Source organism: Pyrgilauda ruficollis, unplaced genomic scaffold (assembly GCF_017590135.1).
Source record: "Pyrgilauda ruficollis isolate IOZ18807 unplaced genomic scaffold, ASM1759013v1 scaffold5, whole genome shotgun sequence".
Classification (NCBI taxonomy): domain Eukaryota; kingdom Metazoa; phylum Chordata; class Aves; order Passeriformes; family Passeridae; genus Pyrgilauda; species Pyrgilauda ruficollis.
In genome coordinates this window covers 5,107,046-5,132,722 of record NW_024526599.1, presented here as the reverse complement: position 1 = coordinate 5,132,722, position 25,677 = coordinate 5,107,046, and the positions used below count along the sequence as shown (strand labels likewise).

General features: G+C 38.4%; 1 protein-coding gene across 1 annotated transcript in view; it reads left to right on the top strand.

Moving 5' to 3' along the window:
• Window positions 1-25,677, top strand: part of DCHS2 (dachsous cadherin-related 2) — a 102,309-nt gene that overhangs the window by 31,925 nt on the left and 44,707 nt on the right. The window contains exons 2-3 of the mRNA XM_041480135.1: window positions 10,569-10,760; window positions 15,666-15,897. Coding sequence (XP_041336069.1) covers window positions 10,569-10,760; window positions 15,666-15,897 — 424 coding nt within the window. The remainder of the gene's footprint in view (window positions 1-10,568; window positions 10,761-15,665; window positions 15,898-25,677) is intronic.

The following is a 25,677-nucleotide window of genomic DNA, read 5'->3' as shown; positions in this document are numbered from 1 at the left end:
TCAGAAGGAGTCAGGACAGAAGAGGCCAGCTTTCTGACAGGATTCTGGAAGGTGTTTCATATTTGTTAATATTTGGCAGTCTGTTTAAATGAGCATTCAGATTCTGAGCATTAGACATGCAAAGTGATAGAAGCCTTTGCCTTCATTTACTTACGTGTTCTGCAAAGCCTGTCTTGAAGTGTTGTTCTTGAACCTCACCATGCTGATCAAAATAAAATGGGACAGGTGATGGTGATAATGATATTGCTATCTAACTTACATGAGTACATTTGCTGTCATCATTAAAAGTCTGATTTTTCATGGATGAAATAGAAATATCTGCTTTTCAAGAGTGTGTGGATGGCTAGGTAAATTAAACAAGACCATTGTCATAGAACTCATTGACTTGGGTAGCAGTCTGAAAGGTAAATAAATATCTGCAAAAAAAAAAAGAGTATGGGCAGTAGGAAGCCTACCACTATTTGAAGAAATAAATAAACTGAAACAGCTGATGCCATGAGGAAAGCAAAAGAATTTGTGTAACTTTGATCAACTTGCTTTTTCTGAGGATTTTTTTGGATTTTTTTAAATAAGGACTCCTTCCTGATTTATGGAATGTGGTGACCAGTCAACTTGCTGCTCTGGCAAACACCCATGTACATTTAATGGAATACCCACAGCTATAATACAGATGTGGGAGGGACTGGCTCTGGGTTGACCCTCTCTGACATCTTTGGACTTAACTCAGAAAATGTACAGTTTTGCTTAACCTTCTGTTAGGGATTTTTGGACAGGTTTCTTCTCCAGTGACAGCAGGCCTCCAGCTGGCCTGCCATACTACCCCTTTCCCTGGTGTTAAACCACCATATCTACCTAAGGAGTGCAGAAATTTACAACTGTATTTGTAAGTGGCAATTTAGGTAGCCCATACATAACCTTTCCTTACTGTAAAGGTGCAATAACAAGTCCTTTCAGGCTGACAACAAAGTAAGTTTGAGCTTTTCATCTTGGCTGCTCACTGATACTTGCTAATGTGACTTGGAAAAGAACTAGAAAAAAATTTCAATAATCTGACTATATACAAATAAAGCTTCTTGGGTTTCATTCTGTCTTCTTTTTCTTTAAATGGACCACTACTCTTAGTGATCTTGTTTGCAACAAAGCTCCATAAATTTTTGTAGCAGTCCAGTCAGGAATATTGGTTGGAGCACTGTGGTTTGCAGGCGGGATTTAGCAGCTCAGACTGGTTTTGGGGCTTGGAAAATGTTTGCACAAATGCATCTAAGTGTTCAGATTTAGCCTCTCTTAAGACCATGCCACTGCTTAAAGAGGGTTTAGGTTCTACCTGGACTGAACTTTTCCTACCACCTTCTTACCATTTGCCTCAGGTCAGTTGCATCAGGAACTGACTTGGCTGAAATCAAATGTTGCACTAATGACAAAGTTTTTATGATGAGCTTTTATTGGATCCTATTCTTTATCTGTCTCAAAATCCATTTGCACAAACCTGTGCCAAAAGGAACACAGCTGGGTGCTAGGTTGCTTTTCTACTTACAGAGTCCTTTCTCTCCTTTGAAGCATCCTTCTGCAATTTGTCTATCACAGATATGAGTATAATGAAAAGATTTTGTCATTACATTAGAGTTCTAAGATCACACACATATGCTGAATTCAGGATACATACTTCAATCATGTAGTTAAATAATATATCACATTACAGCTGTAAAAGTATATACTTATTACTGTAAGTATAAAAATGATGTTAATTGATCTAAGCAAAAAAAAAATGGAATTGTTCTATTATAGGATGATATATTCAGCCTATAATATGTGGTATTAATAATAAGTTACACTATAGATTCGCTTTTTGTACTAAGTTGCCCTAAACAGGATAGCTAGTACCTTGAGTTTTGCTTTCTAAAACTTACTAAATATAATTCTAAAATAATCCTGCCACTAGAAGTTAAAACATGTTCCAGTGTACAATTATTAAAATAGCATATTCAGTATGAATAATTATTGTGAGAGTGAGTCTCAATTATAAAACCCATCGCTCCTTGCTTTATGCAATTAGCACAGAATAGGGAAATTTTTGTGCTCTGCTGTTGCTTGGCAGAGGTATTCAGTCTTGGGGCTCTATAGCTTACTAATGAATAAAAATGGATTTGTACTTAAACCCTTAACTGTTCATAGCAAGGTTTTAGCATGTCGTAAAATCTAAAATTATAGCAGAGTATGTGAACAGAATTAACAAATGGATGGAGCTGCTTTCACTGAAAAGTAGGGGGTTTGACTTTGGGTGATTTAAATAAGGCTTTAGTCTTGCATATATTTGCTAGTTGCTGTTAATTTCTTTTTCTTTCCTCAGAAATACATTCTCTTTTCATTTCTGTTCTTTCAGTTTACATAGATGATAAAATTAAATTATTTTCTATTTGATTATATTTGCACAATAAGAAGGAAAGCAATGTAGACCAAACAGACTGATGGAGTAGATAGTCCTTTTAGCAGACATTTTCAGTGCTGAAACTCAAGCTTTGAATTCCCAAAATGACTTTTTTAACCCCTACTCTGTCATGTGATAAGTAGGCCTTTAGCAGTACAACTGCTTTTTATGAATTCAGACATTGGCAATTGTATTTTGTAGTGGTCCAGATCCTATCAGTGTAGTAAGAGTGATAAGGTCAGGCATTCCAGGTTGGCCCTGCCTCCCACACCTCTGGATCCTGACTCACCTCAATAGGATCTAGCTGCTTGTGTGGTTTTGCAGAAGGCGTGATAGCACAACTTAAGGCATTACAGGAACAGCTGCATTAAACTCGAGTGAATTCAGGCTCTGGCTAGCATCAGAGCAGGATTTGCAGATTACAATACAGACTGAAATGCCTAATTCTTCCTGGATCTGGACTTCACTTGCTGAATAGTGTCTGGTGTTCAGGATGAAAGAGTGATGCTGTAATGTACTTAGGCTGTTTTCTCCTCCAGTGATTTTAATTTTTCTTGCTTTCTGTAGACTAACTGAAAGCAGTAAATCAAAGATCTGTCAATATTTTTTATTGGCAGGTTTGTTCACAGTCATCAGTTAGATACACAGAAGAGCAGAGAAGGCAAAAAACTAAGATCTCATAATCGTTCATCATGTAAATTAAGTTTCTTTTCATTTGTTTGTTGTAGGGAAGATAGAGAATGTTGTAAAAATTGGTGTATTATAAAGAAGTAAAAATCAGTGTGATTTTTAATGAGAGATTCATATGTGAAGTGGGGTTAGTTTTACTTTATTTTAAAACCATGTAGTTAATTGGAATTTCTGTACAATCTCATGGAGGCACAAGCGGGAAAAAAAAAAAAAAAGAACCAAACAGATGTAGTTGTTTGAAAAGCCAAAACCAAAAACCTTATCATAATTAAGAGATGTAATATTTAGTTGAAGTTATAGTGAATATCACATTTCATGTGCTGTCCTGGCCTCTCTCTGCTTGCATTTTGGCTTTTCTCTTTTCACTTGAAAGGCTGTTGAGAATTATTGAATATTTTGATGGGACTTGCTTCTTATTAGTACCTTCATAAACTGATGGCAATTTCTGGAGTGAATCAGAAATCAGCTGGGGGAATCAGCATCAGCTTCAGTACAGGTTAGCAAGGTTGTGTCTGTGCAGTGCTTATTGTCAGTTGTTCAGCTGTGGTAGTCTCCATCCTATGGCAGATCAAAAGAATACAGAAAGATTGACATTAGTCAGGTCCATTGACCTGAGTAGCACAGTGAAGATTTTTTGCATCAGAGCAAGGATGAGGACTAAGGATTTTCTTACTTGTTGGGGATTTTTTGAGTATCTGGTACCTGTGGTGGTTGACAAAGTGAGCGTCAATGCCAGTTGAATCAGCAGCTTAAATTTCAGTTATTTTGATTTGTGACTTTCCAGATGCAGCCCAGTTTGAGAATGAAGAATGGGGCTTTTTCTGCTGTCAGTGCAACTGTCAAGGACCAGCAGTTAAGGCCTCAGGCAAACAGTTCCTGTACTTGAAGTCAAGGTTCATACTTTTAGGACTTCAAGTGGATCTGCAGCTTTATTCCCATTTCCATATGTTAAACCTGCTGCACTAGGGAGCAGGTTAATCGTGGGTGCTGAGGCAGATAGATAAAATTCTAAAGTAATGTATTTATTGCACTCTTTTGGTTTGGTGTCAGCATTATTGTCTGCACTGCCTCAGGCAGCTGTGAGGTAGAGATCATTTGTTTGTATTTGATATGCTATTTTCTCACTAGCCAGGGTTGTAAGTCAGAGCACTGGCTTGAAGACATTTGATGATGTGTGATTGTGGCAGCATGCATACTAATCTATTGTGCAGATACACCCAAGCGACTTGAAAAATGCCTGCTACCAGTAATTTCACTGCTAATATTTCTACAGTCACATTTTGCTGACAGCATGCTACCAGCTCAGGCTGCTCCTCTCCTTCCCTGTAGTCGTGGACCTGGCATGAAGGTCTGGCAGAGCAGATGCTTCCACAGTAGTTAACCATTCCAGTGGTGCTTGGGTTGCCTACATGAGGAATTAAAACACTTCTCTGGTGAGGGTCTGCTGTCAGGTGTTGCTGTACTGCCTGGAACAGGCCTGCTGTCCTTCAGTATGTCAAATGTAAGGACGCTGGATTTTGTGCTGTTGATGACTGCAGGACAGAACCATGCTTACACCATTGATCAGCAACCTAACTCTGTCACTGAACCTTTTCTTTTCAGCTCCCTGGTAGGTTTTTTTTTTTTTTTTTTTTTTTGTAGTTTTCACCATTTTGTCTATTTAGTCTTGTCTTACAGTTGGATGATGAATATTGTGGAGTACAGTACACAGTCATAGAATCTCAACCTGAACCTTCCCTGGGGCAGCTTGAGGCCCTTGTTCTGTCACTTGTTACCTGGGAGAAGAGGTGAGCCCCTACCTGGCTACAGCCTCCTTTCAGGCAGTTGTAGAGAGCGTTAAGGTCACCCCTGAACCTCCTTTTGTCCAGGCTAAACACCCCCAGATCCCTCAGTTGCTCATCATATAATTTACTCTCCAGACTCTTCACCAGCTCTCTTGTCTCTCTGGACATGCTGCAGCATCTCCATGTCCTTCCTGTAGTGAGGGGCCCAGAACTGAGCAGAGCACTCAAGCTGTGGCCTCACCAGTGCCGAGTACAGGGGACAGTCACTGCCCTGCTCCTGCTGGCCATGATCTTCCTGATACAGGCCAGGACACCACTGGCCTCCTTGGCCACCTGGGCACGTGCTGGTTCATGTTCGGCTGCTGTTGACCAGCACTCCCAGGTCCTTTTCTACTGGGCAGCTTTCCAGCCTTTAACCCTGCACAGGCTTGTTGAGACCCAGGTGTAGGACCAGCTACTTTCCATTACTGAACCTCATACAACTGGTCTTGACCCATGAATCCAGTCTGTCTACATTCCTCTGCAGAACCTTCCAGCCCTCCATCAGATCTCTCCACCCTCCCCACCCAACTTGGTGTTGTCTCCAAAATGACTGAGGATGCTGTCAGTCCCCTTGACCAAATTATTGATAAAGATATAGAACAGGGATGGTCCCACCCAACTGGTGGCAGCACATTTCCCACCACTGTCTGGACCCAGCCATCTAGCAGGTTTTTAACCCAGTCAAGAGTGCACCTGTCCAAGTTATGGGCTACCAGCTTGTCCAGGAGAATGCTGTGGGAGGCAGTATCAAAGGCTTTAATGAAGTTGAGGTAGACACATCCGCAGCTTTTTCCCCTCATTCACTTGGTGGATCACCTGCCATGAAAAGAGATCAGGTCAGTCAAGCAAAACCCTGTCTTTCCTAAACCTATCCTGGCTGGGCCTGATTCCCTAGCTGTCCTCAGTAGTGTAGTATGCTTTCATTTACCCTATATTCTGATTTTCTTTAAAATTGGCAGCTGGCAATTAACTTTTCATTATATGAGTAGAGCTAAAACAACCAAACAGACTTCTTGTGCAAAAAATAAAGGCCCAAAATCTGTCTTATGCTCTGACATTGAGTCCACCAAGCAGATTTTAACAGCTATGAAATCTGTATCTTGGTTAGCTGAAATCAAGTGAAGAAAACTTGACAGAATATGTGGTATGAGAAAAAATCTTAGGCTGTAAATACTTGATTTAATATTTTTTAGTCTCATTTAATTGCTGTCACAGATGACCAATAGTGATGGTTTACTTGACTGAATGGCCTGGTCTTTCCAGTGGTCTGGTCTATCTTAAAGATGTGAAATTAATCCTGGCAGCTCACATGTGAAATTCAGCACTGCAAGTCAGTCATCTTTAATGCTGCATACCCTAAATCCTAAAAATTATTTTAATATAAGTTCTGAATCTTTGATCTGCAAGTAATATCGTCTTTTCTCTTGTGGTTTTGTGTGCACAAGACATCTCCCCCATTTTTGCATATAATGTAAAATATTTGCTTTTCAAAATACGTTCATTTGTTAGGAAATAATATCTAGGAAGAAAAATAAAGGTATGTATAACCACAGGGACTTAATTTTAATTTGTTGAGGATAAAAATGAGTGGTGTTCTTAAATGAACAAAAAAAATAGCAGGGGAGTTTTCTCTTAAAATGACATTGTTTAAAGCAATGTAGAATTTAGTAGCAGATCTATTTCTCTATAATCTTGTTTATTTGTTTATTGGTTATACTATTCAATGCCTGTAAAATATGGGGGACATATTGCCCATTGCTATGAGTTGTCATCATTCCACTGAAGTGAATGGAAGCAGCTGAAGATCTGCCAAATGTTAGCTTTCTGTAAGCTCTGAAGTATCTCCTTTCTTAGCATAGAGCTCAAAAATGGTTTTGTTCCTTCTTATTTAAGTGAACTGCCAGCAATTTTTTTTTCAGTTTAAACCTCTTTATGTGTTACAGTTGAATTGCACATGAGGGTGAGGAAATTAGGGCAGTAACCCCTAAAATCACAGATTCTTTGAGATCATCCCCTCTTTCCATATCCAAATAGAAGATGATTTCTGCATCTCCACCACTGTTGAATTTTGTCTTCTTACACCCTTTAGTATCTACCACTTCACACCGTTTATTGTCCTCTTGCACTAGTGTGTCTGAACATCACACAGGTGGGTCAGATTTTTTTACTTGTTCTGCACAACATTTCTCCAGGTCCCCCTCTTTTCTCCTCCTAAGACAATATCAGAAGTCTAACCACCTTATTGGTAGTGTCACCAGGATAGAACAAACTGTTTTTTTTCTCTGACAGATTTTTTAGTCTAAACATTGTACAAGTTGACCAAAGGATGTAGGCTACTGGAAAGGATGACTGACGGGAGAAATCCAGCCAGGAGCTATCCATACAATGACTCTTGTTGGCTTTAAAAAAATGTTTCTTGGGGAAATACTTTGTTCTGAACTTATTCCCAAGTTTACACTCCTTAAAAACTTGGATGTTCAACTTACTGCATTGAAAACATATTTAGTGAAAGGAGAAAGACCTTGGAGGCATAACCCTTCCTTTTCTTCCCCTTTATTTTTCTCTGAGGTTCCAATATTGTATTAGGCTTGTCAGAGGTGTTACATATTTTGTACTCTCTTGCCTCCCACTTCTTCAAGGCACATAAATCCGTTCAACTCCATCACCTTTGGGGTGTTGCTAGCATACAACACTCTTGATCAGTCCACTGTGAAAATTCCTGTTGCTGCCTTCATTTCCTCCTGTTTGGGTTGCTGTAACTCACAGCTTTTGGGCAGTTAACTGCTGCAATACTCTGTAGGATTGGTACTTACAGTATGCTATCACAACCCAACATGTTTCAGACAGTGACTACTGTGTGCTTTAATTCCTAAAATCTTCAATAACGTGGTCACTTGGTTGTGTCAGAAAACTTGAATTTATTAGCGTGTTTTCACTGAATTCCTCCTTCTAAATCAGTTTGCATTTGGTTGATAATCTTAAGGGTATTTTTTCAGCCTCAATGATTAGTTAATGATCATAGTTAATAGCGTCTCTGACCTCAAGTGTAGTGCCATTCAGTGTCAGATCTGCCTGCAACAGAAAATTTTTCATTCGCTTTTAATTCCAGATCTTCCCTCTTCAGATCAAAGGTTCCGTGGTGAGTGATTAAAAAAACGGCTACTAAGTGGGTAGAAATTGAATGGATGTGAGATACTTGAACGGGGAGAAAGATTATATTTTTCTCAAAAACTGAATGTCACTTAGTTCTGCTGCCTGAAAGATGATTATAGTAATTTAAGTTGATCACAATTAGACCTTTAAATTTGCATAGCCTTGAACTGAAGCATTTTTATTTAAATTCATCACTCATTATGCCTTTACATGTACTGTTCAAAGTCTGAGGACTGCATAATTTACAACAAAGAAAACAAGTCACCGAACGTAATGAGCTAAACTTCTAACAATACCTTCAAATTTCACCTGCAATTAATCACTCATGCTCAGTTGCAGACAAAAATGTTAGCATTTACACGTGTAACTGCATGTCGGCACAGTCAGACAGAACATTTCAGTACTGTCACCCCTGTTGGATTTCAGGCAAAATAAATAAATTTAAATAGTTTTCTTATAAAGGCCAAGTGAATTATTGTTCCATAACATTAGGGTGGTAGATTACTAAGAGCACACTAGATGTATGTTCTGTTCTGGTTTTTATGACAGAAATAACAAAGTATGAGGTTGGAGAAACATGCATGTTGTAGACTTAATTTACATACAGCTGTAAAGCATTTTTAGGACTAGATATTTGTTTAGCTGTGCATGATTGTGAGTTTTGTCTTTAAATTGCCCAGAACGAGTGGTTGGACCCAGGTCAGGACTGGCCACACGTTGCAAACTGCTGCAGCTGTGGGATGCAAACTGCAAGGGTGTGAAAAGGGCATGAAGGGCTCTGCAAGCACAGGGCTCCCCAAAAGGAGATTTTTTTTGGTGGAAACTCTGGTGTAATGGCATTTGGCATTGTGAAAAACCTTTTTATGAAAGGAAAAATGTTATGGATCGTGTGGTGCAGTCACAGTGATACTTCTGAAATAAAAAAAATCTTGAGTTTCCATGAAGAAGTGGAAAAGTCTGAAAAACAAGCAAAAACCAAACCACAACAAGCGAAAAATAATAATTGAAATAACACATGTATCTTTTGGGCTGTCATTTTAAAATTCTGATTGATGTAACTTGTCTAGAGTAAGTTTTAACTTTATGATTTGAATTGGCACTTTTTATGTGGTTTCCCTTTCCCCACTTCCATGCTTTTCAGCCTTCCCAAGACATGTTTTGTTCATTTGGTTTTAATTCAGTCCCAGTTAAGTATCTTCGTGCCAAAACAATTCTTGTGCAAAGAAGGCAAAGGCAAGAATGCAAAGAAGGGAGCTTGTGATGCAGGCACTGACTGGTCTTTATGGCCGCAGTGGTTCTGGTAGGAGCAGCAGCCAAAGGCTGTTCTGGGTCCCATGGCCAAATGACCTGGCACAGCTTGAGTCCATGCAACTAAATTAATTTATATCACCCAAACAGGATGACCTAATCCAAACTTACTTCTAGGAATACTCCCTGGCCTGGACTGTTTCTTTTGAAACTCTACCTAAGACTGTGCCAGATGGTTTTCTGTACAGGCAGGCACGTGCAGACTTCCACCTCTACCCTGGCTGTGGTTGATGGCTGTGGATCTCACCTTACCTGCCTGTGTCAGGTGCAGGCACTGACTGGCACAGGTCTTCTCTGCGGGCTCCCACCAATTGTAACTCTTGGGCTTTGTTATACTAATGTTTCCAAAGCTCCGTTAAGGTCTTTGTTAACGCCTCTGTTAGGGCATTGTGCTTGTACAGACAGGCTGATGGAAAACCCACAAAAATTACCATTTTCAAAGAAAAAGTAGTAAATAAATCCAGTTGTGAGGGAGAAATTCTTTATGTATCTCCAATAATGGAAAATTGGAGAACTGAAAATACTGGTTTTCTTAATGTGTATATATTTTTATAAATTATTTTCTACCAAAATGTTTCTAAATTTAATTGAAAACTATCACAATGGAACCTACCAGAGAAGAGCCAAACTCAGCACAAAACACTTGTTATCGAAGATCTTAGGGGAATAAAATTGAAGGAGCGATGTAAAAAACATTTGTGTTTATCATTTTAAATCAACCCACTTGTGGGTCAAAAAGCATGAGTGCCACCAAGCCTTCTTTCAAGTGAAAGCCAAGTTAAGATCTGGGGAGCCTTTTATAGAATACACATGCAGTTAAGGATGTCCTGCTGCACTTTTCTGACCTACATGTGGCATAAAAGCTTTCTGATTTTTCTTAAGAGCTACCTCCACTGCTAAAAACATAAAGGGAAAATAGTTTAAGGTATGGCTTAAGAGCATGGCTTTTCCAGTCATGGGAAAGGAAGAAGATTGATATTTACACTGTCAGTAGCGGAGATATTTTGCAAACTGCTGGCAGCCAGCTTAGGTAGCAGAACATGTTTGTATTTATTCTGTGTACACACATTTACTTTTACAACACAAATGGGCTCAGAAATCACAGACACTTTGTTTTAATGAGTAATAGTTTCACTGGCTTCATTTTTATCTCTGTCTCCCTGCAGGTCAAAGCAACAGATGCAGATGCTGACCAGTTTGGAGAAATTGAGTATTCTCTTTATGATGGATTTAATTTTTATGAAAAATCCAAAGCTTTCCAGATTGACCCACATACTGGTCAGATCTTTGTGTCTCAAGACATTGACAGAGAAGGAGATCCAACCACTTATGATCTCTTAGTAAAAGCTACAGATGGGGTAAGTTTCACCTTTGTACACTGCCAGATTTGTGAATGCATTTGCAAATTTGGATGTCTGGTATACTTTTAAATGAGAATGTAGCAACTATATAAAAATTGCATGAATTTGAATAAAATATCTTGTCCTTAAAAAGAGCAGAAAATTATATTCATGAACAGTGAATTTTTACACAAACTAATAAAATTGCCTGGGAAATACCCAATGACTCCTAAAAAAGGTTTGGAAAAGTGTTTCTAGGATGTTACTCCTTGCTATTTTTCCTCCTCCTATTGGAACCAATGGACTCCAAGTTACTTTGCTCCCTGCTTTCAAGACCACTGCAGCAGTAATAAGACAGTAGCATGGGCTAGAACTGCATGGCTACTGTGGGTGACAATGACTTTCCTGGGTAAGTTCCTTGTCCTTTCTAGCTGGCTGATGCCATAGCTGCTGCTGTGGCTGGATGCAGCCTCCCTGCAGCTGCATGTCTGGAAGTTTTCTCACTTTTCAAGATCTGGTGTTTGGAAGTGAGCATTCATGGTACAACAAGGGCAGGGTAGTTGCATGTCCTGAAATAGTCCATTGCAGATCCTGGCAAGGAGGGTCAGGAGACATTTGCTGTGGTGGGAGCATATTAAGGTGTCTGGGAATAAACATCTTGCCCATCTGATGCCATGTAACAAAAAAATTTTGCTGGTAAGATCCAGAAAAATAATGGAAGAAAAATATTAATTATATTTTCATTACAAAATATTCATTTTGTGATTTGCAGTCTGAGGTCTTTGCTTTGTAAGGCCCAGTTCGTACTTGTCTTTACCTTCTTCAGCTTAATAGTGAATTGTGAAGAAGCTGAAGAAAAGATTATTGGTTGCCTTCAAATGTTAAAATTAACATAAGGACACTTTTTGATATGTTATTCAGGTCGCATTTTGCAGTACAATTTGTCCTGAAAAACATAGAAATTCAATTATTTCAGGCTATGCACTTTTTATTTCTTATTTTGAATATTAAAATTGCATTTAAGTCAATGTCTAAGTGTATCTAATATAACTTTTTTAAAATATAGTTTTGTTAGAAATGTTGTATTTTACATTAAAATGCCTGTAGGTGTTTTTTATTATACACTGAAGAAACTTAGTGAACTATGATTTCTGTATTAATGAGTGGATTAACTTAAATAGCTGCAGCTGATGGTTGTATTAATTATTTCATTTTGAGAATGTAGCCATTGAGGGAATATCCATTTTGTTGAATTCAGATATTTGTGTAATAGTTAAACAGTGCTTTTTCTTTAGCTGTCCCAATTCAGTGTTCATTTCATAAGCTACAGAAATATTCTTTAATTAATATTGCCTTTAGCAGTGTGCTTTTTCTTCCTCATAGATGTCTTCAGAGCAGAAAAAATTACATAAATATATTTGTATGTTTGTGTCCATGCTCATCTGATTTGAATGTCTAATAACTTGACCCTACTCATCACAGGGGGTTTGGACTGGACAACCTTTGAAAGGTCTCTTCCTACTCAAACTATTCTATGATTTTAATATAAGGATATAAGAGTGGGTTTTTCCAGGACAGTGCCTGTAATGTCTGTAGCAGAGGTAGTTCTATCTGACCATTTTTGAATTTCACTTGTATGTGATTTCTGCCTTCAAGATTTATACTTGAATACATATATCGAAAAAAACTTTGAAGAGTAAAGCAGTCTGTATTGAAATGTATAACAGCAGAAAATTAGGCATTCTGCTATGCTTCGTAATTTCATTTTTCCTCTCATTCACGTGTTTTGAAGCTGTATAAATGTAAACGACACATACACATGTCTGAAATATCAAGATTAATCATTAATAAAGGGTATGTGAGAGCTGGACAATAGCAGTGAAACTCTGAAAAGTTTCTAAAATATTCAGTCAAGTACAGAAAATTATTTTAAAAATCTGAAAGAAAATCTGTTTGCATGAAGAAAAACTTGATGCCTTCTTTTTTTAGTTAAATTACTGCTCTATTGATAAATCTTACCTTAAGTTAAAGGAAAATAGGTAATGATTTGAAACTGCAGGTTATTTAATTTTTAATTTGCTCTGTCATTTATCTCTGTTTATGGAACTTGTGTTTTCAGAAGTTCAATAATGGGGAGAAAGGCTCAGCTTTTATTGCCTTGTTTGTGATACGTAAGGCTTGATCTTTTTACTGGAAGTCAGCACTTCGTAGAAGTTTGCCCACCTGACACCTAAATACTAAAGCATATAAATTCAATATCAGCTTTTCAAAGTTTTTAGTGTACCTGAACTCGTGTTGACTAAATCTCTACCTTTAAAGCAGAATTGTAGTAGGATGTTTATCTTATTTCCTGACATTCTGCTGCTGATTTTGATGGATTAAAGATGTTGGGTATGGGGCTCAAAGTAGAGGCTGTGATCAAGGAAGAAATGTGCACAGAAAAGAGAGAGGAAGGATGAAAGGCCACTTGTGACAAAGAAGGGTAGAAAGATGAAAAGGAAAGAAAATAACACAGTTAATTAGAAATGATGAGGAAACTAAAGTATTTTCCAGGTGGTGTGCAGTTTATCTTACAGCAAAACTATCAGTTTCCTCCACCTGTTCCTGGCTACTCCATTACATGGCTTTAGAAATTGTCTGTCATGCCTTTAATGCATTGTGTAGAAAATGTAAGACGTGAACTTGAATTGCAAACAAGAGCCTGTGGAGAGGCAGGTGGAAAACAGCTTCTGTTAAACTGGTTTTAATAAACATCCTGTGAGACCTTGTGGGAGCACTCTCACTGATTAAGCAAAAATGAAAAGAAGTATCCTTGTATCTCCTGTATGAAATGGTAGGTCTTCAGTTTTTCAGTTGATTCATCATCACTGCAAAAGGTTCAGTACAGCATCAGCAGGTGTATTAGTGACTCTCTTCACTGCCTTTCTGCATAGAGACACTTTGTCTCTTGCTTTTTGGTAATCCACCCTGCCTATCCAATTTTTTTCCTTATCATGGAAATCCAGGTACTGGGGAAGGGGCTTGCCTTGAAGTGGGGATGTTGGCATTGGGCTCACGGCCATCTACATTTCTTCATATTGGCATGGTATTCATGGCAGTCCTAGTAATTTGTAGGCTGATTACTGTCCTTTAGAGTCCTGGTCTCCAGGCAAGAGTCCTGGCTGCCTGTGCAGCAGCATGAGCTCTGGAAGCATGCCATGCTTTGTTTTCTTCAGAAGCACACCAGGAGGATGTGGGATAGATCTCCTTGTTTGTGGGTGAAACACAGACACATGATGCATAAGATCATCTTAATTTTCCACTTACTTGAGCCTTTATGGGAATGTCACTTCACCCAACAGCGGTAACATTTACAACACAGAAGAAAAAAAAAAAACAGGATAAAGCAAAAAATCACTATGAAAACGTGAAAGTAAATGCTGATAGTATTTTTTTTTAATTAGTCGGAACCTATGGACACACTAAGCAAACACTCAAAAATAGTTTTGTGGGAGATTGTTATATGGCAGGGTAAGTTTAAAGTAGTCATATCCAGTCTGAATCCTTGGATAGTTTAATGAAGGTCAGGTTTAAAAATAATTGATGTGAACAATTGGACTGCAGAATTATGCAACATAGTTGGTTTTGGGTTGGTGTGGTTTTCTCTGTATCACAGCTACTGTGACTGCAAAATGAAGTTTGCACTAGCTCAGCATAGTATGTGTATGCTTGAACATCTGATCTGTGTCAGCAGTTTCTCAAAGTGACTGCCACAAGCACAGCATGCTCAGTGGACTTTGAAGAGCTCAGGATTCTTCCTCCATCTGTATTTTAATGTACCACATAAAGCACATGCAGACTGTACATGCCTGTGCTGCCTTGTGCCTTTGAGCATGTCAGTGCTCCAAAATTCAGTTATCTCTGCCACAGTGGACCTGCTTTCTTTTAAAAATGCTTGTACTTCCTGTGGCTACAAAATAGTCTTGAAAACATAAACTCCTCCAAACTCATGGAGGGAGTCCTCTGAGAAGTAAATTGCCATTAGTTTCACTCAGGTGCCTGTGGGGTCTACACTTCAGTACCCAGAGAACTGTCTTTTTTGCAGGTTGTCAGAAAATTCAGTGCTTTGTCATAGCAAATCAGTATTTTTGTGTAGCATGGTATGATAAGCCAGCTTGTAGTTGCTCCTTTTTTCTCCAGTTTCACTCCAGAGCAAGGCTAAATGTGGTCCTATGTGGTATTTTAGTGGGCTTTTGTAGGGCATCTGTCAGTGAATTGAGCACAGGTATTGTAGGCAGCAGCCTGACAGGTCAGTTTTTGGCTGTCCTGCACTGCTTTTAGTTTGTGTCCCTGGTTGAAAAAGCCTCATATTCACCATTATGATGGTCACGCTTTTACATCTGAAAGTCTCATAGAGAGAAGTTATTCCTGCTGTACTGAAGCACCACAGTCACCTGAGGGGCATGTCTTCCTGGAGCATAAAGCCCTGACTTTTATCTGTGAAGGAATAAGTGGAGTGTTGAAGATGTCAGCAGAAGCATGTAAAGTTAGACTAGCAAGGTTTTTGATGTGTGGTGCTCATAAGCATTAACAAAACTGACGTTGTGTTCAGGCCTTGCCTTGTAGAGAAGTTAAATCTCTTTATGGACTCCATCAGCCCTTGGTGTTGTGCTGAGCACATAGCTTACTTCTGTGCAGTGTTTTGGGGTATTGCAGGTACTGTAATTTGCTTTTAATGGACATTTTCATTGATCAATATTGTTGCAGCATGCTCCATTTCCTAATGATGGACTGAAGCCGTCTGTGTACCATCCTATTTTAAAAATGATCTTGTGGTTTTTTTTTGTTTTTTTTTTTTTTATCCAACAGGGGGATCTGTATACCATCCTATTTTAAAAATTATCTTGTGGTTTTTTTTTTGTTTTTTTTTTTTTTATCCAACAGGGTGGTCTAAGTGCCCAAGCTTTTGTTCGCATTGAGATAGAAGATATTAATGACAATCAACCTGTTTTTGAGCAAGACGCCTATGTGACAAGTATCAGCAGTCACACACAGCCAGGAACAGAAATCATCAATGTTGCTGCCACAGACAGAGATTCAGGAATGTTTGGCATTGTCACATATGAGTTGGTCCCAGGGGAATTTTCTTCTTTTTTCACAGTGGATACATCCACAGGTACTGTACGTGTCCATGATTCAGAAAGGTTATAATGATACAAGATCTATATTCTCCTTGATTATGCTTTTTCTCTTTAGAGTCATGTCAGACAGGTGAAACTTAGATTCTGATGGAATATTAATTCTAGAGGTAGATGGAGGATTTAGGTTTAATGTGAAACCTTTGTGTTCACTGGAATAAGCAGAAAAATGGAAAACGTAGTACATGCCAGCACAATGAAGAACAAGCAGCATGCCACTTATCCACTATTTTCAGCCCTAAATCTACTGATCAATGTAAGAAATAATAAAACTTTACTTTTTTTACAAAAATATATGCATTTCTGAAATTCTTAGGGCTTACTCTTGAAGAGCGATAAATCACCCTTCACGATGTTCCTCCTTTCATTTATTTTCTGTTTCTGTTCTAATCTTTCTCTGTACTGTGCTAAGTCCTCATTCTGCTCAGTCTTACAATGCATATTTGCCTCCCTGTTTGACGCAATGTTTAGCTTTCTAACTGTGCTTCTCAATAAGTGATTGACTAAACTGAAATTGCCATTTTTCTTGAGGGCCAGCCCTTGCATGTGAATGTATCCTGATCAACAGATGGTCATGGCACAGATTATTTTATATATCTTAGACTGTGATACTTGTGTGTAGGTATTAGCTCTTTGGCATTCAAAATCTTGCAAGGTTCTATTCTTTCAAAATGGTGTCTGTTTTTACACAGTTCCCAAAACATTCTGATGAACAGAAGAAACTAATCTTCTTAGGAAGTTAGGCTGCTTGTCTTGGCTATTTCAGAATTTATTTAACTGTGGACTTTTAACTACCTGTCAAGTCAGGCTCTCAGGGGCATAACTGATGCCAAAAATACATAGGTCAGTCAATAATTAGGGAGCTGGATCTCCACAGGCATTTAACTGGTCATTTTAAAACTGTCCCATCAGGCTTGTTGAAGAGAGCCCCTGTGGATCACATTAGCAGCATTGGCTTTGCAGCAACCCTCTGCTGAAAGAAAGCCTTTTGAAAGGTTTCTTCCTTGGATTGCGACCTTTTGGCCTCTCTTTCCAGTTTGGCACTTTGTATAGGAAAAATGTCATGCTTAATGATGGAGACTCTATAAGCTTGTAAGTTACTATTACCTCATGGATCTATCATGGTATTTTATCAAAGGCAGACCAAATTCAGGGTGAAGTTGCTTGAGGTCATTATTGCTGACATTTCATGATGAGTAAAGCTCTTAGGTCAGACACTATTCCCAGCATTATAGTGCTTGGAATCTGATTGCACTTAATCAGATCGCCTGGGTAAATTGACAAGGTCAGACTGTGTCTAATTTTAGCTTATTAATATTAATACTGTGGGCTTTTTTTTCTGAATACATTTTTTCCATTTACATTCTTCCACATCTATTGAAAATAGACCTTATGCTCACTCACTAGTGAGGTGAATTATTTTTAAACTATAAGAAAAAAATAAACATTTTAAACAAAAAAAAAGCCCCAAAAAAGAACCACACATGCACCCACACAAAAAAAACCCCAAACATTAAAATTGCCAATATATCACACAGAGGTTTTTGCAATCCTTGAGCTCGAAAACCGGTTTAGTATTCGGGAGAGATGAAACAAGTGGCTCACTGTTAGGGCACAGACATTTTGAGTTCTTCCTCCTTACCTCTTGTTACAACAGAGACATTTTCCAGTGTTCATTGTGCTAAAGCTGTCTTCATATGCTCTGATATATGGGCTAATTTAGCTGTGCCTCTCTGAAGGTTATGTGAGGGACTTCATCTAGTTAGCTGGGCAACATTTTGTGGACAGAGGGCAGCAGATAAGTATGTGAAGGAATAGGCATTCTCCAGGAGATGGATGCTCAAACCAGAAAGCCAAATGAGATGATATTACAGTTTGGTCTCTGTTTTTCTGATCTTAGGGATTTGCAGTCTGTTTCTGTTGTGTTTTGCATTTTTTCCAATTCACAGTATGGTATATTCTGTTTTATCTGCTCCTCTCATTATCAGAGGACCTAAACAGAAGGACAATGATGATATTGGAGAACTCTGTGGATTTGGCTGCCTGATAAGTTTTATTTTTTAAATATTTTTTTTCTCGCTGATAGAGAATTTAGAAAGGAGAAATGAAAAGGGGTGCTTTAGTAGTTTTGACTTACTGACTACTTCATTATAGCCCTTAATATTTTATGTGGACAGAGATATTTTCAGTATTATGAGATTTAGAATAATTAGTGGCAAATGGTGTGTCACATTACACTATGATACATTAAAATAATATGCAAGATGATGCTGTTGTCCATGACGTATGTAATTTTTTTTTTTTTTTGCCTTTTCTCTTTTCTTGCATGAAAATTTCTCACTGTAATTTTCTTCAGGGATGTATGTTGAGTGCTGCACTTAGAATACTCACTAAAAATTGACTTTTGAATTTTTGGAAGATAAATGGATAAAACAGTAAAATAACAATTGAAACCCCAAATCTTCACTGCTATGTCTTGCTTCTGGCTCTTTTTTGTTAAAGCTTTTTGTTTTTCTATGAGCTGTGTTCAAAATATCCTACCAGCTGGCCAACTCCTCACTATATAGAATATAACAATACTGCTTTTGATACATAGATATTAAGAGGTAGAGGCACATCCAGGCTCTTTGAAGGGGCTCCATCTTTTGTTTTCAGCACTGGGACATGTGGATGTTGTAAATAGATAAAGTCAGTGGGAGTGGGAAGGAACATCCTTTCATTGACCAGACAGACATTCCACTGAATTCTTTCTCAATTTTAAACAAGATTTTATTAGTTATATTTGTTTGCTATTATAGCTTTTAGACACTGCATTTATTGTTTGTGATATGCTCTTGTCCTCATAAATAACATTTATTATGTTTCCATTTTTGAAAAAGTTGAAGTGTTTTTCATTTGATTGATGAAAGACTTTCCACAAGAAAAACCACTTTAAGAACTGTGTAACTAGAAAAATGTATGGATAGGAAACTGTAAACCAGCTCCTCTGCTGGTTCGTGACTCTTGCTATCGTTTGTTTCTAGTGTTGGTGTAAACAACATCTTGGCTTCATTATGTTGCCTTTTGTGGATATCTAATCCATGCATGATCTATGAACAGTACTCGTGAATTGATTAGAACAGCACAAGTTGAAGAGCTCTTCTGGCTAAGAAACTGTTTGAGCTATGTTTGTTTATTTTCCCATTGTTACCTAACAAGCTATCTGAAAGAGAGTGTATTTATAGTTATGGCTGAGCTGGTAATTAAAAATGTAAGTCACAGGATGCAATCATAAGTGTGGCAGAAAACCTATGCAGTGCTTGACTTTAACACTTTAGGATTAACAACTGAATTAGTAAACTTCCATTACAATAACAGCATTAATACTTTTCTTCACTCAAGGGCATGCAATTAATTTTTCCATTGATCTTAGTGATGTCCTTTTCAAGGGATTGGTAAAAAGATGGTTATCATCATCATCACCATTGCTCTGGTTCAGAGAAGTTGTTTCAAACCAATGAAATTATAGTCCTTGAAAATTATTCTGGACCAGTGTGACTTCATGTGTCAGTCTTCAGGTAAATGGTCTGTTCATAGTCTTAAAACAAATCCCCTAGCTAGTCCTTGTGTGCAGAGAAAACTTCCATGAAGGCTAAGCAAAAGGCAGCAGCCATGGTTTCTCTTCATGTGAATGTATTTAAACCTAGCATGAAAACCGTGTAGAGAAAGTATCATTCAGTCATTGTATATTACAGCAGTATAAGTATTTAATTTAGCTTCTGTTTCTTTCAATTCTTTAAGGTATTTAGTCTCATGTTTCTCTGATTCCTGCCTAAATTAGATGCCTAGAACAAAGGCTATGACCTTCCTTTTGTGTATTTTATTGAGAATGTGTCTGTGAATGCAGCGGATAGACCTGGGCTGGATGCCAGGTGCCCACCAAAGTCACTCTATTACTCCCCTCCTCAGTTGTGCAGGGGAAGAAAATGATGACAAAAGGCTTGTGGGTCAAGAAAAGTGCACGGAGAAATCTCTCAGCAATTACTGTCACAGGCAAAAGAGACTCAATTTGAGGAAATGACTTTAATTTATTGCCAATCAAATCAGAGGAAGGTAATGAGAAATAAAAACTACATCATAAAAGACATTCTCCCCCCCACCCCTCCCTTTTCCTGCACTTAACTTCACTCCCAATTTTCTCTATGTCCTCTGGCCCTGGCAGCGCAGGAGGATAGAAAATGGGAACTGTGCAGTTCATCACAGGTTGTCTCTGCTGCTCCTTCTTCCTCATACTCTTCTGTTCCAGCTCAGGTCATTTCAGCAGGGTCCAGTCCTTCAGGAACAGATTGATCCAGTGTGGGTTTCCTGTGAGGTCACAAGTCCTCAGAAAAACTGCACCAGAATGAGCTTCCCATGGGGTCACAGCCTTCTTTGAGCATCCATCTGCTCCAGTGAGGGGTCTTCCATGGGCTGAGAGTGGGTCTCTGCTCCCCTGGGAGCCTCCATAGGCTGCAGGGGGACAGCTGCCTTGCCATGGTCTGCACCATAGGAGCCACTCCTGTAGCCCCCACACGGCTAAACCCTTGCCACATAAACACAGTACACTGAGATATTTGGAGATCTCTCCATTGACTTGAAGATACTTGGATCACCCTTTTGTTATAATACTTTCTGTTACTTATTTACACCAAAAAACACACTTTGAGGAGAACAGCCAAGCCTTGTTGCAAGAGCTGGTTAGTAGTTGAACATTTAAAAACGTAACATAAAAATTCAGCACAGAAGTACAGCTCCTGCAAAATGAACATTCTTTTGTGGAAATTTTGACTTGCTAAAAACCTGCTCCCTTTAAGATGCATTCTCATTTCTTTTTAGCAAAGGGCATCATATGACTAAAATGACCTGTAAAAGATGTAGAGCAGTCTAGGAGCTTAGTCTGTTGGCAAAGAATAAAAGGATGAATACACCCTAAGATCATGCAAATTTAAGAATATAAGTACCTTATCCAAAAGCCAAAATCAATTCCAGCTTCTTGTCACTTTAACAGTGCCTAGCAATGGATACAAGAAGAGGAATTGAGTAGAGTTTGTGCAGAACAGTGCCTCACTGGTGTATGTTTCTTGTGGCAGTATTTTGGTGCTGTACTACTTTAATTACTGCACTATGGAACCATATGTAAATGCAATTTAATGGCAAACTAACTTGCAATAAACTTTGATTTGGTTCAGAATAGATTCTTTCCAGTTAGGGATGCTGAAAAATTTAGTTTTATCAAAAAAATAGAACTGTTTTTTAACAGCTGCATCTTTGGAAATCTTAATAGCTTTATTTTTGTTGCAATGCAGCTTGAAAAGTAATGTTGAAATACCAACATTTCTTTTTATGGGGGAAAAAACCCCAAAATTTTGCTTAACTCCATGTACTATACAGTGCTTAATATATAGCAGATTGTACTAGGCATCAAAGTAAAATGGGGATGCACCCTTTCTAAAGAAAACAAGGCCCATATTTATGATGATTGATGATGTTTTCTTATAGTATTGTAGGAAAAAATACTTTATTTTTAAACTACTTTTGGCATTTTCCTACAGCATGTAGTACATTTGCTAAACATATGAAGAGCTTCACATAAATAACATTTAAAATTAGGAGTGCTTTATTTTGGAACATTTTGAGGCCACTTCTTTTTTTAAACTGCAGTTTCTTCAGTTACTGTCTTTCTGATCTGTCATATGATATTGACAGTGTTTTTGGAATGCTGCAAATCAGTGGAATATGTCTGAGACATTGGTTTAGCACAGTAAGTTTTCACCTTTGAAGAACTTTAAGTTAAATCAAAAAGGAAAAGTTAGTGGTCTCAGCTGAGTTATTTGTGGGCATTTACCTTCACTGAGATCTTACCTAATGAGAAATTTATCATAAAGAATGTAGAAAATAGTATGTTGTCCTAGAAGCACACAAAACTTGCTGCAATAAGTGTAAGACTGCAGATTTTGGCTCTGAAAGTTGTGTAGCCGAACAGCATGAAAAAATATCCATACTGCTAGCTCCTAATGTATCTTTTTTTTTTTTTTCTTTTATGTATAAAATCCAATAGAATCAACCATCTACAAAGAGAAATAGTCCTACAAACTATGTGCCAAAAACTCAACCGTACAATAGTGGAGTGTATGTGAGATTATTGTGCATGAAAAAATGCAAACTATTAACAAAAATACTCTAGCCCATCCTCCTTTGTCCTAGTTAAGCCAATGTCAGACCTCAGAAATAGAAGAGCCCACCAGAAGAGGCAGAGTGAACTTCTGTGGCATTGTACAGATGATGTGGGCTGATTTTAAAAAAATGGTGAAAAGAAAAAAGTTATGCCCAAACCTCCCATTTTAGAGGAGGTGAATAGTGTGATATTTAGACAGTGAAATTCAGACAAGCAACCCTTTTCTTTGCTAGAGACTGCATCAGTCTCAGAGTATAGGATATATTTACTCTACTTTGTCTTCTCAGTTAACCTAAAGAAAAGAAGAAAGTGGCAGGTCACACCAAGGGAGCAGACAGCTGTGATACAATGTTAGAATGAACGTAGCAGGGAAGTGTGTGCAGCAGAAAATCAGTCCATGCAAATGAAGGGCAGCATCTGGAATGTTTTGTAATGCTCTTAATATAAGAACAGTAAATATATTGTCTTTAGCTTATAGCAGGCTGCATTCTGTATCTGTCCTGATACCTTTTCTACAGTACCTTCAAAGAAATACCATTCCTGGTTACCATGGCAGTTGACTTGTGTTACCAGGTTGTGCACTGAGCTGTTTTTGGATCTAGAGGCTGGCAGCTTGATTGAAAAGGTCCTTGATTAAGTAGACATTTTTGAAAAACTTTGATAAGCTAAGCAAGGAAAGATGACCTGTTGAGAAGGTGTGGCAGGGCTGGAGCTGTGCAGATTGTGGGAGAAGATCTCTGCCTTTGTCTTTGAAAATACAGCAGTTCACCAGGCCAAAGTCCTGCCTGCTTACTGGTGTAAGCTTTGATTTCTGGATGGACCTGTATTTGTGTGAGAGTGTTCATTTTGTACACAATCAGACAGCAAACACACTGAGTTACTAATAGGGCAGATTAAAGGAAATAAACCAGGGCAGAAACAAAGGAAATCTTGTAACAGCAAATTATATCTCTTCGGTTATCTGTTCTACTGAAAAAGTGGAATTTTCAGAAGGGGTTTTCGTGGTGTTGCTGATTTGTTTGGTGCTTTTTTTAAGGGAATAATTATTTAAATATGTAATAAAACAAAATAGAGTTAGGAGGAACCTGATCTTCTAAACTGGCAAACGGTAGTCTCTAGGGACATAAAATTTTGCATCCCAAATTACAAGACTTTGTTTAAAAAGCACTTGTGTAAAAGAAAACCACCTAGGTGATACAAAACCATTCTAGTACTAAACTCATGCCTTCTTTTGCTTGATATTAGAGGCTGATGCTCAGGTGGGTATTCTTTTTGTGACTAATGGAACTGTAATTAGAAATTTGTATTTTATGTGTTGATGAATACTTCTTAGCTCCCTAAAACTCTCTGTAACCTATAGTATTTGAAATAGTGCCATGCATCTGGGGGAGCTGCAGTGTTAAAACTGCTTATGTTACTTTATAGATCCAGGTGCTGGTTTGTTTTGTGCAGACTCCCTGATGAAACTTTGATATGCTAAGCAAATTCTTGTGATTAAACACAGTTTGTTTGTATAGCATTGGTTGTAGACACTAAGTCCTTTTATAGCTATTTCTCTTTCTAAGAGGAAAACTATGAACTGAGCACAAGAATTTGCTAGAGAGGGGCCAGTGTTGAAAGCATCTCCCGTGCAGGGGTATGAGACCTGTAAAGTACAAATGTAGCTAGAAGATTGATATGGGTTCGATCAGTTATTTACTACAAAAACATTCAAACACTAAATATTTTCAAACTGAAGAAGTCCTCTTATTTGCTGAAATGTAAACCAGCATTTGTGCCAATAAAAATAAGCTTTTTAAAGACTTTTCATGTGAGTGAAGCTGTGTGTATTACCGTGGGTAGATTGTAAATAACAATTTAATTCCTTCCTTTCCCTGGCTGTTATTAAACCAGCTGTTCAGTGTATTTGGCAGAGTGTTGCTATGGTTACCATCAAGAATGCAGCTTCACTAAAAAAGGTGCATTTTAAGTACAGGTGAAATGCTAAAGCTGGAACCTGTATGCAGTGCCGAGATGACAGCATGGGCAATGAGCTGGATAAACTTAAAATAGAAATGTCAAGCAGAAACACTTTCATTCTTCCTTAAAACAATGCTAATTTTAATGTTAATGCAAAATGCATACCTCCTAACTGCATTGATCTTCTGGAGGATCACCCTGTCTGTGCTCATATTGAAGGTTTTTTTGACACATAAAAAGCAAAGTTGTGCAGGCACCCCTGCACTGGGAAGCTGCTGAGTTAGGGTGGGTGCTCTGGGCAGATCCGTGGGTCACCTCTGACCTGCACAGTAGTGAACAGCAGGTCCAGTGGCCAGCTTTGAAGGTGAACTGGGGTGAGGAACCATATGGACCTTTTGGCCATCTGCTTGTTGTCTGAGCTCTGTCAGCTGATGCCAGCTGGCTCATCCTAGGTTATTTACTGAAGAAATAGTGCCATCATTTAAACTTTGTTAGGTTGTTTGGTTTCAAGGGCTTAGGTAACACCACTGGTAACTGTTGATTTGATTCCTCTTGGCATGTTCTAAAGTTTTGGATTTTTTTTATTTCATGAACAATGACATAATATTAGAAGCCATTTAAGTATGCATACCTATGTAATCCAGACTTTGTTACTGAAGTTAGTGTATTCTGATTTTTGTCTTTGCAGCACTTGACCAAGTGTGAAAAACATTTCGTTTACCTACAAATGCCTATAAATGTAGGGCTGATTTTTGTTTTGCTTATGGGAGAACCCTGTGCAAAGCAGATTTTTAAAGTGCTCAGATGGAGATGTGTGTGGAAATCCTATTGGGTGTACCAGTATGATTTTTTTTCCCATACAAAAAGTTCTTTTGGTGAGTGAATCTACTTTGGTGCTGGATGCTGTTGTAAGATTAGGACTGAACACAGGATGATGAATACAATAAAATGTATTTTAAAACAATCATTACATGTGGATTCCTGTCTCCTGCCTTCAACTGTTGAGAAACAGCAGTTAACCCTCTCATGGAATAGGGTGCACCTCCACAAAAATAAGAACAGCAAAATCCCATGAGAAATTTTGCCATTGCTAGAGGATGGTGGGTGGGAGAGAGTCCTTCATTAGTGCAATTGCACTTTCTGGGCAAATAGGAACAAAGTGAAGATCAAGACTTCTTGGAAGTTCCTGCCCTACCATGTACAGTGAGTGAGGAAGTATGAAGCAGATGAAAGAGCTGGCAGTCATGATTTTTCCTTCAATAGTACTAGTTCTCCCCATCCATTCAGTCCTCCAAACCATTGTAATGATTTCTGCTAGCCCTTGAGCACAGATTGTTCTGCAGTGAAACATCTGTGAATTCCAGCATGGCTGTGCTGACCTGCCTTGGGGCAGAGCTGTTCCCAGACTACAACCTGCAGTGGCAGTTGCTAATATGCATCCAGCACTGCAGGTTCTGCCTGAAATCTGTATCCAGATCATATCCAGGCAGCAGGCAGTCTGTATGTCATGCTTTTGATTTATAAGGGCTGTGATCTGCAATCAGTTACACCAGTGTGGATCTGGTCAGGAAAATGAGATTGCCAAGGGGTGAATGAAGGGTGTTAA